Here is a 15,569-nt window from a genome sequence, read left to right on the forward strand (position 1 = left end):
AGCATTAGCTTCATCATCTATTCACAGTCACCCATCATAACACTGGTCAACACACTTTTTCTGGCATAAGGTATTCCAACGGTTTGAAGGTAATTTTGGGGTGCTGATTCCAGCAGTTTTGTCTATCACATCAGGTTTTTGAGATATCAAATATTGCATTTTCAATAAACACTGCAGAAGAAAAATATTAAATAAATGTGGATATCTACATAAAATGGTATTATAAACACACCATCCTAAAAATACAGCACCATATTGTAACACTAAAGCAGTCACTGACTCGCAACAACTTGCAATCATAAGTGACAGAGTTAATTTCGGGTAAAATCAATGAAAATGGGATATGTCGACAGCATATAAATGAGATGTGATAGAGCAAATCTGAGATCAGATTTGGAATCAGCACCCTGAAATTAGTCTAAAACAGCTGCAAAAGTCCAGGCCAGAAAAAAAAGTTTTTTTTTGTTGACCAGTGTAATCAGTCGCAGTCAATCGTGGACGTTGTCCTCTCTTAAAGCCGCAACCTCTTCTCCATCGCCCATTCTCTTCCCTGCCCTCGCCCCTCCACTCCTTCCCGTCCCTCCCCTGCCCCTTCGTGATCCCCAAGTGCCCCTCTATCACGGTCATCCTTTCCCCAATCCTTGTAGCACGCCCCTGCCGTGGCGGAGGTACACAAGCACAAACGAACAAAGGCACTGCGGCCTTAAAAGGAAAATATATAATAGAAAGGCGACGTATCGAGAAATGGCCCTTCTTCACAGCACTTTGAAGCGCCGTTGCCAGAAATGTCGCCCAATTATATATTGTCCTATTAAGAATATCTCGGCCTAGCAGAGAACACCAACGTCTCTGGAAAACGCAGAATGAAAACAAAAATTAAAGACGCGAACTCCGCATCCGATCGTAGAAAAGCAAGCATTGACGAATGCTCTCCTCCCAACAGTGCAAGGGCTTGATGGTGGCGTGTCTGTGTCACGACCTGGACCACCGGGGCTACACGAACACCTACTTCCAGAAGTTTGAGACGCCTCTCTCTGCTCTGTACTCCACGTCCACCATGGAGCAGCACCACTTCGCCCAGACGCTCTCCATCCTGCAGGTTGGTGGCTCGTAAGGAGGAGGAGGAGGAATTAACCTTTTGCAATTTAGGGGCCGTGGGGTGGTGAATTGTTCCGATTTAAAGCTTTCGTGACTGCAGAGATTCACCTTCTTGGTTCTTTCGGTCAAGTCACGTAGAAGGGAAATAATAAAATAATGAATTCAGACGCTGTCTTCCCGACAGACCTGTTTTTCACCTGAGGACGACTGCTTGCGTTGTGGCCGAAACGTCGTGAGAATTATTTTATTATGTTTTATTTTTATTATTTTATTATTTCCCTTCTACGTGACTTTACCGAAAGAGCCAAGAAGATGGTGAATTGTTGTGAACTCCCTCGCACTGCAATGCTGGATGGAGTGGTTTCGATTTATTATCGTCGTCATCGGCTGCCTTTTCATTTGCGTGCCCGGCCGCGTGCGAGTTGACGCGCCGAACGTTTCTCTGCCTCTGCGCCTCGCGCGTCTCTCGCCAGCTGGAGGGGCACAGCGTCTTTGAGAACCTGGACTCGGCCGAGTACGAGGAGGTGCTGGAGATAATTCGCAAGGCCATCATCGCCACGGACCTCGCGCTCTACTTTGGCAATCGCAAGCAGCTGGAGGAGATCCTGCAGGGAGAGCAGCTGCAGATCAAGAACCAGGCCCATCGGTGAGAACCGTGCCACCTCTCCTGCTGATGCTGGTGGTGACGAGCGATTACCTGGTGGGGATGGGGGGGGAGGAGGGTGTCCCCAGGGGCACTTGCCTCAACAGTCTGTTAAGGCGTTACTGCGGATCTGTGTCTGTGTATGCTCAGGGACCGTTTGATTGGCCTCATGATGACGGCGTGTGACCTCTGCTCCGTGACCAAGCTGTGGCCGGTGACCAGAGCCACCGCCAACGACATCTACGCGGAGTTCTGGGCGGAGGTCAGTTGCCGCTGGAGTGTGTGAGCTGCCGCTAGCTCCTATTGCACCTCCCCCTTGATTGCTCGCGATGCTTTTTTTAATGAACACTTTACAACCGAAGCTGAAAGGTATCGTCTATATCCTGCCCCCCCGAGTGAATCTATTGGCCGCCCACCCATTACAATGTGTGAGTGTGTGTGTTCTGAGATGCGGTGGCGTAACGGTTCGCGCGCCGCGCTACGAACCCGGCGACCCGAGTTCGATTCCTACTCACGGCCAACACCGGTGACGATTATATTTTCTGAACCGGTCCTGGGCCTCTCTAAGATCGACTCAACCTCAAATGAGTACCTCGTGCCATGTGTAAATGTTGCCATTCGGGAGACAAAGGTGGCTGGGTGTGGTCCTGGCCACCCAACCCCTCGTGTGTCGTGCCCGCCTTCATAGGTGCTCGCTAACGGCACATGCCCCAACAGTCTGTTAATAGGCCATATCGAGGGGTGTTTTTATTTTATTTTGAGATCAAGGACCATTACAGACTCGTGTGATCTGTAGCCTTTACTGAGCCCTTTGTGTCTGTTCCTTATTTCCCGAAGGGAGACGAGATGAAGAAAAATGGAATCCAGCCGATAGCCATGATGGACCGAGACAAGAAGGACGAAATCCCTCAGGGCCAGGTGAGGGCCAACTTTTGCAGCAATTCGTTCATCCACTCAGTTAATTGACTTGCACTCCAATTGTCCATTGGCTCACTGTTGTAGATTAAAGTCCCCAGAGCCTTCTTTGCGATCGAGCTCGCAGCTCTCGGTGGGGAGCAAACCCTGGGACAAGGGCAGCACCCCTCTTCTAACGAGCGAGCGACTTGATTCTGACCCCCGCTGACGAGACTCTCGCATTTACCCCGCAGACAATAGCCCGTATTGAACCGCGTCATTGGAACGACGCGTCGGCGATATGGCCGTGGCTACGTACAACCATGGCTGGGGCGTCACGGAGGGGAGGGGCTGCCTGCTTATGATGTGTCCCGGTTGAGCCCCCTATGAAGTTGGTAGCTTTAATTCACGGCTAAAGTATTAACACAACTTTTTATTTTACGAGGTAAGGCCCCGCTGAGCTATGTAGCTCTTTTTTTCCTATGCGATCTGGCCACGAATGATAGCTCACCGAAGTGGCTCATCATCACGTGGACATTCATAGCAGGCACATGCCGTACTCGAAACGGACGTTAATTCGGAAAAAATAACAAAGGACCCGGAGTAAAATCCACACAACCAAGGAGAGAGAGAGACATGCAAACTCCAAATATACAGCAATATAGCAGGCGTCAAGGTCGGGATTGAACCCACCACCTCCTGTATACCAGGCGAGGTAGTTAACATCTCCTAGCCACCGCGGTGGTCGCACGTTACGAGATTGAGGCTGGGTAGGCGATTGGACGCACAGTGGAAGGGGACCAGGGGCAGTGGGAGATGGACAACCAGGTGGCTAGATGCAGAGGTAAGAGATCCAGGAGAAGAAAATGTATCGAGACTGATGGAGGCATTCATACTGCCTAGAGACAGCGGGGGGAGAGGGGGGGGGGAGGTGGGCCAGAAGAAGTGGGCCAGGTAGAGGTGGGCAAGGAGAGGGGGGCCAGGTAGTGGTGGTGGACCATACCCTTCTACTGCAGAGGATTTGAGGGCACGTTCGATGGCGTGGGTTTCGTGCAAGGCCATCGTCGTCAGGGTGACGGCATGGCAAGAAGGGCTGTGGGGCTTTTCGATTTCTCACATGGGCGCCCCATCAGTGTGGAATTTGTGAGTTCCCGTTTCCTGTCGTGGGTTTCCTTCTTCCGAGTTCTTCCCACAGCTAAAGTACGAAACAGTGTAACTGGTCTCGACCGTAAACATCCCAAATGCTGAAAAGTTACCTGCGAATTACTCAATTGGGATCGCACACGGCGGCGACAGCAGCAGCAGCAGCATCGCCTCCTGACTACGAAAACTGGGCAGGATGCTCCTGAAAAGGGACGTAAGGCTTTTGTGGGTTAATAATAATAAGAAGAAACAACAACAATATTACACACAACACCGCGCAGCCTATACAACGACAACACGCTCCGCCCTATAGAGTGTCAATAACGCGTTCACTCATGCCTGATTGTGACCGTCCATGCCTTTCTTGAGCGCGGCTGATGTGATGTTGCGGTGCGTGCCTTCCGTGGCGGTGCTGCAGGTGGGCTTCTATAACGCGGTGGCCATCCCGTGCTACACCACCCTGGTCGAGATTCTCCCCACAGCCAACCCCCTCCTGCAGGGAGTCAGGTGAGGCCTTTGGTCTGTGCGGCCCTCGCTGTCGAGCATGCAGCCAGTGCAGCTGTCGAGCATGCAGCCTGTATGCGCAGCTGTCGAGCATGCAGCCTGTATGTGCAGCTGTCGAGCATGCAGCCTGTATGCGCAGCTGTCGAGCATGCAGCCTGTACGTGCAGCTGTCGAGCATGCAGCCTGTATGTGCAGCTGTCGAGCATGCAGCCTGTATGTGCAGCTGTCGAGCATGCAGCCTGTATGTGCAGCTGTCGAGCATGCAGCCTGTATGTGCAGCTGTCGAGCATGCAGCCTGTATGTGCAGCTGTCGAGCATGCAGCCTGTATGTGCAGCTGTCGAGCATGCAGCCTGTATGTGCAGCTGTCGAGCATGCAGCCTGTACGTGCAGCTGTCGAGCATGCAGCCTGTATGTGCAGCTGTCGAGCATGCAGCCTGTATGCGCAGCTGTCGAGCATGCAGCCTGTATGCGCAGCTGTCGAGCATGCAGCCTGTATGTGCAGCTGTCGAGCATGCAGCCTGTATGTGCAGCTGTCGAGCATGCAGCCTGAATGCGCAGCTGTCGAGCATGCAGCCTGTATGCGCAGCTGTCGAGCATGCAGCCTGTATGCGCAGCTGTCGAGCATGCAGCCTGTGCAGCTGTATGGGGGCCCACGTGCTAGAGGGGCCCAGGCACTGGGCTACGAAGTTGGGGTGGAAATGAACGGGGAGCTCTCTATTTAGCGCGCCACAGTGGCGAGATGTAAACTACTTCGCCTAGTGCACAGGAGTGCGTGGGTTCGATTCCAACCCTGACGCCTGGTATGTATTTGGAGTTTGCGTGTCTCTAGCCCCGTGGTCTCGGGGATTTTTCCCTCCACGTTTACAAACGTGCTTTTTAGAGTATTTGGCTGCTGTACATTTCCACGTGATAAGCCACTTCGTTGAGCTATTGTTTGTGGCCAGGTCACTTCTGACAAAGATCTGTGTAGCTCAGTGTACCTTGCCTGGTGAAATTTAATAGTTTTAGTTAAGTTTAGTTTATTTAACTCTTTGCGTCAGGGCCCATGCTTACGACCCTTCGCCACTGCACTTTAGAATAATCAATGGTGGGACGGCCAAGATTTGGAATGATAAACTCGTCAAAGCTTTAGGGGATTAAAGCCCTGGAGCGTTGATGAAGGACCAATTGCATCACATCCAAAGGAAACCATGCAAAGCAATCATAACATCTTAATGAAATCGGAGCCACTCATTGCTTTCTGTGATGGATCAATTAATCTGATATTTAGGATGATCAAGGGCTGTGAAATAGAGGGTCATGATGACGAGGGTTGGATGGTATTGGTGGCTCTGGGTAATTGTGTGGCCTAGCACCCAGCACACTGTGTCCCTGTCCACTCCGCTTCCCTGTGTCGCTCGTGCTGGGAGGGAGAGCGATCAGAGCCGAGACGGCTGAGATTCAGACAGGTCAGCATTTCGGACTATTGAGATTCTTCGTGACCGCGGTTGAACGATCGGGGGGGGTGACCATTTGACGAACGTGTGGCCTTACACTCGACACAGCGTGTGCCCCCTACATCCGACCTCGTGTGTCTCTCCGCTGTGTCCTCCGGTGTGGGCAGGGAGAACCTGGCCCAGTGGGAGAAGTTGGTCAGAGGTGAGGACACCTCGGTGTGGATTCAGTCGCAGTCCCTCCCCAACGATGACACCATTCCCGTCGAGATCGACAACTGAGAGTGCGAGAGACGTTGAAAAGGAAACAAATATACCAATCGGAAAGGAATGACGACGGGAGAAGAGCAGGAATGGCGAGAAATGAGCCCGCTCGTTGCATGTGGGGCCTTTTCCCGCGCGGCAGGGGGCAGCGCAGGCGGCGTGGCAGGGACGACGCAAGGACGGCGCTGTGAGTGGGGGATGGTCGCCGCGGGTCTCCTGGTTCGACGCGCGCGGTGCACCGTCTGCATCGTTGGGAACGTCACGCAAGCGCGCGCTTACGCGAGCCGCGTGCAGGGAGACTGAGAACGTGCGAACGGCCAACTTTGGTCCTCAAAACGGGTTGCCTTAACAAGAAAGCGCAGAAATAAAAAATGTCGCGCTTCAAAAACTACTACTACTACTACAACAACAACATCGACAAAAGACACCAAACGATTTTTTTAAAAGTATTTTGTTACGTTTTATGAAGTACAGCGATGCTGTTAGCTGCCTGTTAATGTCGGGTTCAAGATAAACCGGAGCAAAAAAAGAAAATATATATTTTTGTTTTGTTTGCGAAAACAAAATCGCACCACAGCGAGACGATGACTGCGGTTGTCGGGCGTTCCTTCGCGCCGTTTCGTTCACCGCAGACCTCTCCCCATCGCTCCCTCGGCTACAGCCTCACCTGCGCAGGGCTCGCTGCCGCCCGGCCATGCCGCTCACTCCAGCGTGCCTGCCTGCCTGCCAGCCATGTGGATCGCTCGTCGGCACGTCACGTGATCAAAACCGGCCAATGGAGAGACCGCCAGAAGGCCAATGCCGTTGGAGAGTCTCATCGATGAATGATTCAGTTTACTCGATGAGCCAAATAGGAAACGTGGTCGTTCCTCTGGTTTTGACTCGTGCAGACGGTTAGCACGATTGGCTATGTACGGTGCGAGAGAAGTTAAACATACATACGCACGATGGTCTACACTTGCTGTGGTAAGTTCAGCGACTGCGCAGGAATGGGGCGGCCTTATGCGACAAGGCACGCTCGGCGGTTTGGGGTTTGGACGTGGGGACTGGCAGTCCAGACAACAAGAAACAAGGTCTCTTCTGAGGGGGCCTCTGTCCCAAAGGTCTCCATGTCAACTTTCAGCCAATCTCGCATTCGCGAGCTCTGAAATGAAAATAAAAAACAAAAGACTGAAATGAACGAAAAGACTTTGAACAGAGGAGCATTTTTTGCACTACATCTTAATGGCTTGCCTGCAATTTTAGTAAGGAATAAGTTAACCCTCAAGAGTTTCAGCCTCATTGTAAGAGACTTGAGACTGGAGCGACAGGCCCGGCTCATTGGAACTCTGTGAAGACGATGTGTGAAACTGTTGCATCGGACAAAAAAACTAAAGATTTAACCATTGGATGCAAAGTGGCGGGCACGAGTAATTTTTGCGAGACGCCTTACCGGGGTGGTGGGAATTATTTTGTTGGTTGTCTGAAGTCAAAAAAGATCAGGGCTTTTTCTTTTCATGACTGCACTTTAGAGCAAATGTTGGGTAACACTCCGATGTATGTGTCTAACACGTGGGTGAAATGACTTTATAATGAACTCATTAAGCTAACTGTAGTCGCCACCGAACGGGCGTGTAACACGATATACTTCAGCAGCGGGTAACTTTTAGCCTCTTGTTAATAAATAACCCAACCATAATCCTAACCTATAATTGATCGTATATACCTGCCACATACCGTAATGCATGCTGTACACATGCTGACGTGAATTGGGAGTATTATTGAATATTTATATTTGATAACACATCACCGCAGTGGGCACAAGCTACTCCCTGGCAGCTCTGTAATTGCCGTCCGGCTGCAGGCGTGGAAGTGTTCCACGCACGCGAAGGACAAATGGTGAGTAAGCAGCGCGACGCGTCCCTTCGTTTGTGACTTTCACTTTGTAGCGTCGCTGATAGGTCAACACCTGACCATGACTGCGCGCAGTTTCTGGTCACGATCCATTTGAAAACAAGAACCCACCGCCTTGCATTCAGCCACGACTCGCATTACAGGACAAATATGTTTTGTTCCCCCACCACCGCCCCCCCTCTCCCCGAAAGGTCAACCCTTGCGTAGCCGCACGTATCTTGCGAAACGAACAACATGAATGCAAGAAACGGTCCAATCTCGGCGATTGGTAAACATCAAATTAATAATAATTTCACAATGATTTACACTGATAACGAAACCCTGATATTACAAGGCAATGTTCAGCGGAACGTCATTCGAAAAAAAAGAGCAAGCCCACGTCTGTACCGGGTGTCATGGTTCAAATCTTGCCAAAATCTGGCAAAATGTAGCCAAAATCTGGCAAAATTGACCTAATTGAGTAAAACCACATAGTAGCAACATCGCCTCCTACTGGCAGATTATGCCTGCATGTTAAGAATGACATTAATACTACTACGTGCTGCCTCGTGCTTTTTCAAGACCGCGAGCTTCCCCAAACGTTCGGTTGATCGTGGCAATAATCTAGTGGTCGATATTTGACAGCTTTAAACAAAATCTTGATTGTCCGATGGGGGTCCCCCCTGCACTTTATCGCCAACACGAATTTGGCGGTGTGCAGTGCACGTGGCATTCTCATGGATTAAATGACCGAACTAGAAAAAAAACCCTTTAGCGAATATAAGTAGCATGCGGTTATATGCGAAATGTAGCTTTGGTTTACTTAAAAAAAATTCCTGCAGGCTTATTAGGATGAAAACGCATTTAAATTATCTGTGAGAAGAAATATATTTTTTATTTTACATTTCAAAGCAGGTTGTTGCAGTTTAAACATACATTGCTAAAACAATGCATGTAATATGTAAATAGATTGACCGGTTGAGGTCTTTATTATTTGAATATCCAACTTTTTTTTCAATGAACTGATTTATTTTATTAGAAAAAAAAGACAAAAAATGCTTAAGGGCTTATCTTTTGGTGTTTATTTATTACTAATGTCAATCTTGGGCTTTGAAATATCCCTTTTTTGGTTCGTGGGTGTGGGCTGTTCTTAACCTTGCTTAACATTTTTTAATCTGATATGTGTAATATGTTCTTAAAATAAATAAAGTTTCCTTTTCTTTTTGTGTATGCCCAGGAACGCGTAAAACCTTCACTGCTCTACCGCGTCGATGCAACGGTTTTCGTTGTTGTGTGATCTCGAAAACAAAAACACCATCCGTTTCAGTTGAATGAAAAACGTTCACAATGGGCGACCAATCACTCCCAGTTACATTAATGCATTTTTTTGTACCGTCATCACTTACTCGTCGCTTAATTTAGACACCGTCCCATTCACCTTCGGTTAAAAAACCCGAATGTGGCAGCCAAAACGCGCATCAAGTTAATTTGGTGTTACTTGACGAAAAAAACGAAGAGCCACAGAATCCAATTAGATGTTTATTAGGCTTTTGTTTTTTTTGCTTTTAAAAAGCAATAACGTTATGTTACAGACGCTGCTAATGTGACAGCTTTGGTGTCATCTTCAACATAGCTTTGTTCTAAGTATCGCCATTATTTTTTTTGTATTTACTCGTAATACAAAAATGAATGCGAATGAATGACAATCGAGCAGATATTGTTTCTATCTCTCTCATAGCTACTTACAGCGTTGTTTAGGATGTAACGGTTGTGGATAAGTAGCATTACACGTACCTTCCCCAATGCATTGTTTGCAGATTAAGGTCTTTTTAGGGTATTCAGGTTCAGCCGGATTTCTTGTTGTTGGTGGAAGGAGAGGCTGCTCTCTGAACATTTCAATTATAAAACACCACGTACAAAAATCAACACGCTGAAATCAAATGACTGCTAATCTGCATGTGTCACTTTCATCCCACGGTCGGTATTTAAGAATTGGGTCTCTCGTGCTCGCCAAATGTGTGTTTTTTTTCTTCTTCGGGTTTTTCTTTATTCTTTCCCGCGCGTCGTTGGGCACGGTGTCTGAAACGTCGGACACCGTCGCCCAACGTCGACACCGGCGGCACAACCCGAGAACGCGCGTCTGGGGAGACGCTGCACAGCACAAAGGCGAAATCTTACACGGCGACATTTGGGGGGTCTCTCATTTCCACGAACGGACACACGCACACGCGCGCTCGCACGCGCGCACACAACGCGAACAAAGCTCCGATGTTATTGTAACGTGCGCCCTTAAGACTGCTGCCGCTTAGAGAAAAAAACAACTGTGAACCAGAGGCCGCGGCGTTTAATCGAGAGAACGGAAACAAAATATCTATATGTATTTAAAACATCAAATATCCCTGCAAGTGGTCTCCTCCGCTACTGATTATGTGTGTTGTTACGAGTGCTACCGGTGGTGTAAGATCACTGAACTGGAGAGACTGTTCCGTGTGTGTGGGTTTTTTTTTTTGGGCGCGTGTAATTTATTCTTATTATTATTGATGTCGTCATGATGATTATTACTTCTGCGTTGTTATACAACCGTCGCCGTCGTCTCTGGTGAAGCCACTGCTTGGAAAAATGGGAATTAAGGGGTCTTTTAATTTTCGCTCCAGCAGAGGGCAGCAGCACGCCCTCATCTTAATCCTGATCTCAAGATGCACTCGCCCGTCTGTGTGTGTGTAGTGGGGAGCGGTGGTGCAGCGGTTAGCGCGCTGCGCTGTTAACCCGGCCACCCGAGTTCGATTCCTGCTCATGGCTAACACCGGTGACGATTATCTGAACCGGTCCTGGGCCTCCCGGTAGGTCGACTCAGCCTCAAATGAGCACCTTCTGCGGTGTGTAATCATGGCCGGGCGTGGTGCTGACCACCCACCCCCTCGTGTACCGCGTCGGCCTTCACAGGTGCTCTCTTGCCACAAAAGTCTGTCAAGGCTACACGGGGGCATCTTTGTTGAGCCAGGTTGAAGGCATCAGTTGGCGCAGCCAGGATTTTAAAGAGACGGGAAGCAGACGTAAGAATGCCGGCTGAATTCGCTTTCACACTATGTGATATCAATTCAACCTGCTTTAAAAAAACCCCCATGCAAGTTTGGAATCGAATGAATAATATTAACTATATTGCGACTGAATACCTTTTTAACTGTGGCAGTCCGTGCACTGGGTAGGGACATGAGACCTCCACCACCACGTGCTGTGTGAACGGCAGCTGGGCTGTCGAATCATATCCGAGGTGGCTTCTGCTTCTGTACCCCCTAAGCGCACGTACTCAATGTGAACCAGAATTATACATTCGCAAGAGACTTGCGATCCAGAGGGTCCGCCAGTTCTCTCTCCCTGGGCGGCACTTGCGGCAACGGTGCAAAGTGTCTAAAACTCTTCCCCACCAAAGCAGTGTCGGTGGATACCACCGCAGTCGATCGGCAGGCCGCGTGCGGTGGAGTAAAGTGTGGGTACTGCCACCTCTTCCAAGACTTGTGTCCAGAGCTGGAGGAGTAAGCCAAAGTGATTTCTCTCCAGAGCTCCGTCTGGTGTAAGGCCCTTCAAACAGCGGTGGTGCGAGCGAAGTAAATTGCGGGGCTGCGCCTTTAAACTTAATTTAGTCTGCGGTGGAGGAATGCCGTGTGCGTGTTTGAAATGTGAATATTTAAACATGTATACCCATTGGAATGCGAGTAGACTTAACGAAAGCAAAAATAGTGGACTGCATTGGCAATCGCACGGGCGTGGAGTGAGAAGCTGTTTCCCATATCATCGCGTGCACAGTGCCCCGTAAATTGAACACCCATTTCTTGTCGTCCTTCACCCCGCACCTCATGCGGTTGGTTACGTACGGCGCGAAAGAAGTTTCACGTGCGTACACACGTAACAGAATGACAGTGTAGATGGCAGGGTCAATGATGAACGTGGTGGTGAGGGTTTTTGGGTACACGTGTTAATGTCCATTTACAACATCCCCTTTGGTCAATCCACTGCTGGTGACATACAGAGGCAAAGGGGAGCTGCCTTTTCACACCGGACGCTGCAATCGATGGGTGCCAACCTCAACTCGAGTTGCAAAACGCTGCGACCTTTTTTTTTTGGTAATCATCGTTAACATTTGTGCACCATTGGAATGGTTTCCCCAAATTCACTTTGTTTTTGTGAGCTCCGTAAATGCATTCTGGACGGAGCGGTGGCACAGTGGTTAGTTGACACAGCATTGCATCCGGTCACCTGAGTTGGATTCCTGGACACGGTTCGGCGGTGATATTTAAGGTTCTGCCAGCTCGTTCGATTTTGATTTGAAGCCTTGACCAACGTTTAGTTAAAAAATATGCATCTAAATAAAATCGCATTGAGAAAGATTAAGGAACGTGTGGATTAGAGAACATGCACAGTTTATTGGCATTATTAAGATGGCTCGGACGAGTATGTGGGCTTGGGCAGAGCACGTCACGAGAAGAGAAGATGGTCAAGAAGACCGGCAGAGTGGCGGCCTAGGAAGCTGTCACTCCGCGTGTAGCATCGCGGGAGATGGCGACAGACTGGGGGAGAATCTTCACTCAGGAGTGGATTGATCGTGGCCGAGTAATGATGATGTCAGTTGATCCTCTTGTGAGATAGTACGATGGCTCCACTCGGCAGAGGCGAGCGATGAGGTCGGCTTGCGTTCAGGATGCTCGATTGAGTTTTACCTTGCCGCCGTAATCGTGAAGGGATGGAGGATTTTTAGGGGGGGGGGGGCGCGGGGGGGGATGGCTCTCCCAACCCAGCAGTGAATTGACCACAGCTGGCGATGACGACGATATCTGTGCCAATTCCTAGCATCGGTGGCTTTCCCTTCACGGCTATTTTTCACACACGTCCATTGGAGGGGGTGGGGCCGGGGGGGGGGTCAGGGACAGGGGGGGGGTCACTGAGACCGGGGCGCAGTTTGAGCTGCGCGAAGACACGACGGGGGAGTGGAGAGAGTGGCGATTGAGAGGATGAGCGAGGGTGGGTAAGACGCTTTGGTGGAGCGCGGTGTGTGTGTGTGTGTTCAACGAGGGTGGCGTGTCAACGCGACTCCACGCGCCGTCGCTAATCGCCGGTTGCGTCGCACGGAAACAGTTGCGTAAATACAATTCCACAAAGTCACGTGTTTTTAAAAAAACAACAAATTCCACCGTCGTTATCAAAGCGAGCGGCTCGTCATCATTGATTTTGAAATCACTTTGGGCTGTGCTGCGCGTGTCCAAGGAGATGAAAAGAATGTTGCAAAAGGATATTATTTGTCGTCGTTGGTATCTCAACATTTCGTTTATTATTATTTAAAAAACATGTTATTGGTTTACTAAAATAAAAGACTTTGAAATAAAAGAAAATTGCATATTTTTGGGGAGGATTGTTTTAAAACGCGCGACACAAAAAACAATGCGTGCTTTTATTTTTACGCCGTCCCTGATTTTCTTGGTCTGTCCACATTTGGTGCGGTGCCACTTTTACTATCGCAAACAAAATACGGAACACTTAGACACAAAACTCGTGTAGGGCCAGCGTCAGGGTGACCCGTCAACACAAAGATACACGTTCCAGTTTAAGCAATCTTACGTAAGCCTTGTTATGTACATACTAACCATTCATATATGTGTCTGTGAGTGTCTTCGTGGATAGATCTATACAGGCTGGCCCAAAAGTCAGGACGCAGGGTTATTATATTTATTTTAACAACTCAAATAGGGTTTCATTCATTTTAACAAATTATCAAACCCACTGCGATTAACTTTAATGCAGGCATTAATTTTCTTTTGAAATTAATTCAGGATTTTTTAAAAAAAAGACATTCGTTAATGATCTTCTGTCATCTTAATCCATTTCAGGGTTCTTGATCGAGTTTCGTAAACAATGATAATCCCCACAAGAAGAAGAGTTTTTTTTTAGAGATTAATAATGATCACGGATATATCATTAACTCAAAGAATAAACAACATGTTTTAATGCCAGTTTAAAAGTGCGTGAAATCACCCAATGTGTCCTGACTTTTGGGCCATGCTATACAGTCAGAATATGTACACTTGATATATGCATACACGTACAACACGTGCACACACACACACACGTGTGTGGACATTTATCCAAGGCGATGAGCAGAGTGCATCGCCTGGCAGTCGGAAGTTACCGCTCAACGATGGTTGTGGATTTCCATCACTGGTGATCTGGAATCGACATACAGAGACGAGAGACCCGATCTCCGTTGAGAACGGGGTCACTGATGCTTTAAAACATGTATTTAGTATGTACACATAAATTGTGTATATATGTATGTAAGCCCACATTCATATGGTGGGCAGACACGTATAAATGTATTATATGCATTTATAAACATAGAGATGACTATACGTGTACATACGATTGCTTGTATACTGTATATATATATGCACACATATAAAATGTTGACCTGTATTATATGCTATAGAGTGCAATACCGTATGCAGTGTCTTATCATTATAACAACTTCCACGTGTGTTTTATAACAATAATAATGTTCCTAGGATGCAAAAGTTATGTTGACTGTCTACTGGGTTGGGCAGGGATTCTTGGGATGGAGGGCGGGCGGGCGGGGGGGGGGTGTGGGCGGGGGGTTACGAAGTGGGGGGGGGGGGCGGTGTGGGGGCAATATGAATCATGCACATGTGGCAGTGGATATTTATAAATAAAATGAATGCTTGGGCAATGGAGTGTTTGCTTTAATTCGATCGTGTTGACTGTCGCTTGCAGGAGCGTTCGTATTTCACCGTCTCATCACTGGCGATTGCGTCTGCCGGATCCCCAGTGAACACGGAACGTTGGGCCAACGTTGGTTCAACGTTGGGCCAACGGTTGCAACCCACATGGCAACGTTGGTTCAACGTTGGTCCAACGGTTCCAAGCCACATGGCAACGTAGAGGCAACCGTTGCATGTTTCCTGGGTCGCATGCTGCATTGGTCACTTGGCAGCACTGTTGATGGTCACGTCTGGAACTTGAGCTGGTGGCTAGGAGATGTTAACTACCTCGCCTGGTATACAGGAGCTCGTGGGTTCGATCCCGACCCTGACGCCTGCTGCTGTATATTTGGAGTTTTGCATGTCCACGCGATCACGTGGATTTTTCTCCAGGTCCTCCGGTGTGTTTCCCTCCACATTTAAAATCATGCGTTTGGAGTGTTTGGCTGCGAAACATTTCCATATGATAAGCCGATTCGATGAGTTATCATTTGTGGCCAGGTCACTTCTGAAAAAGAGCAATAGCTCAGGGGACCCTTACAGTGAGGGAAAAAAGTATTTGATCCCCTGCTGATTTTGTACGTTTGCCCACTGACAAAGAAATGATCAGTCTATAATTTTAATGGTAGGTTTATTTGAACAGCGAGAGACAGAATAACAACAAAAAAAATCCAGAAAAACGCATGTCAAAAATGTTATAAATTGATTTGCATTTTAATGAGGGAAATAAGTATTTGAACCCCTCTCAATCAGAAAGATTTCTGGCTCCCAGGTGTCTTTTATACAGGTAACGAGCTGTACCTGGTAAAATAAACAAATAGATTTTGTTTATTTGAGAAATTGATTACACTTACCGATTATCGGATCGATTTGTTCGACGATTCAGAAAACACGAAAACACTTGGGGACGGGGGGCAGGAGGGGGAACAAACAAAATCTCATCTGGTTTCCCC

General features: G+C 48.4%; 1 protein-coding gene across 3 annotated transcripts in view; it reads left to right on the top strand.

Moving 5' to 3' along the window:
- The window catches only part of PDE10A (phosphodiesterase 10A), an 83,762-nt gene extending 71,037 nt beyond the window's left edge, over positions 1 to 12,725 (top strand). For all 3 annotated transcript variants that reach the window (XM_078877362.1, XM_078877364.1, XM_078877365.1), the window contains exons 17-22: positions 944 to 1,099; positions 1,572 to 1,744; positions 1,892 to 2,003; positions 2,579 to 2,659; positions 4,197 to 4,285; positions 5,887 to 12,725. In XM_078877362.1, coding sequence (XP_078733488.1) covers positions 944 to 1,099; positions 1,572 to 1,744; positions 1,892 to 2,003; positions 2,579 to 2,659; positions 4,197 to 4,285; positions 5,887 to 5,998 — 723 coding nt within the window. In that variant the 3' untranslated portion in view covers positions 5,999 to 12,725. The remainder of the gene's footprint in view (positions 1 to 943; positions 1,100 to 1,571; positions 1,745 to 1,891; positions 2,004 to 2,578; positions 2,660 to 4,196; positions 4,286 to 5,886) is intronic.
- The last annotated feature ends 2,844 nt before the right edge of the window (positions 12,726 to 15,569 follow it).

The sequence above is a fragment of the Lampetra fluviatilis genome, chromosome 47 (genome assembly GCF_964198595.1).
Source record: "Lampetra fluviatilis chromosome 47, kcLamFluv1.1, whole genome shotgun sequence".
In the NCBI taxonomy this organism is placed as follows: domain Eukaryota; kingdom Metazoa; phylum Chordata; class Hyperoartia; order Petromyzontiformes; family Petromyzontidae; genus Lampetra; species Lampetra fluviatilis.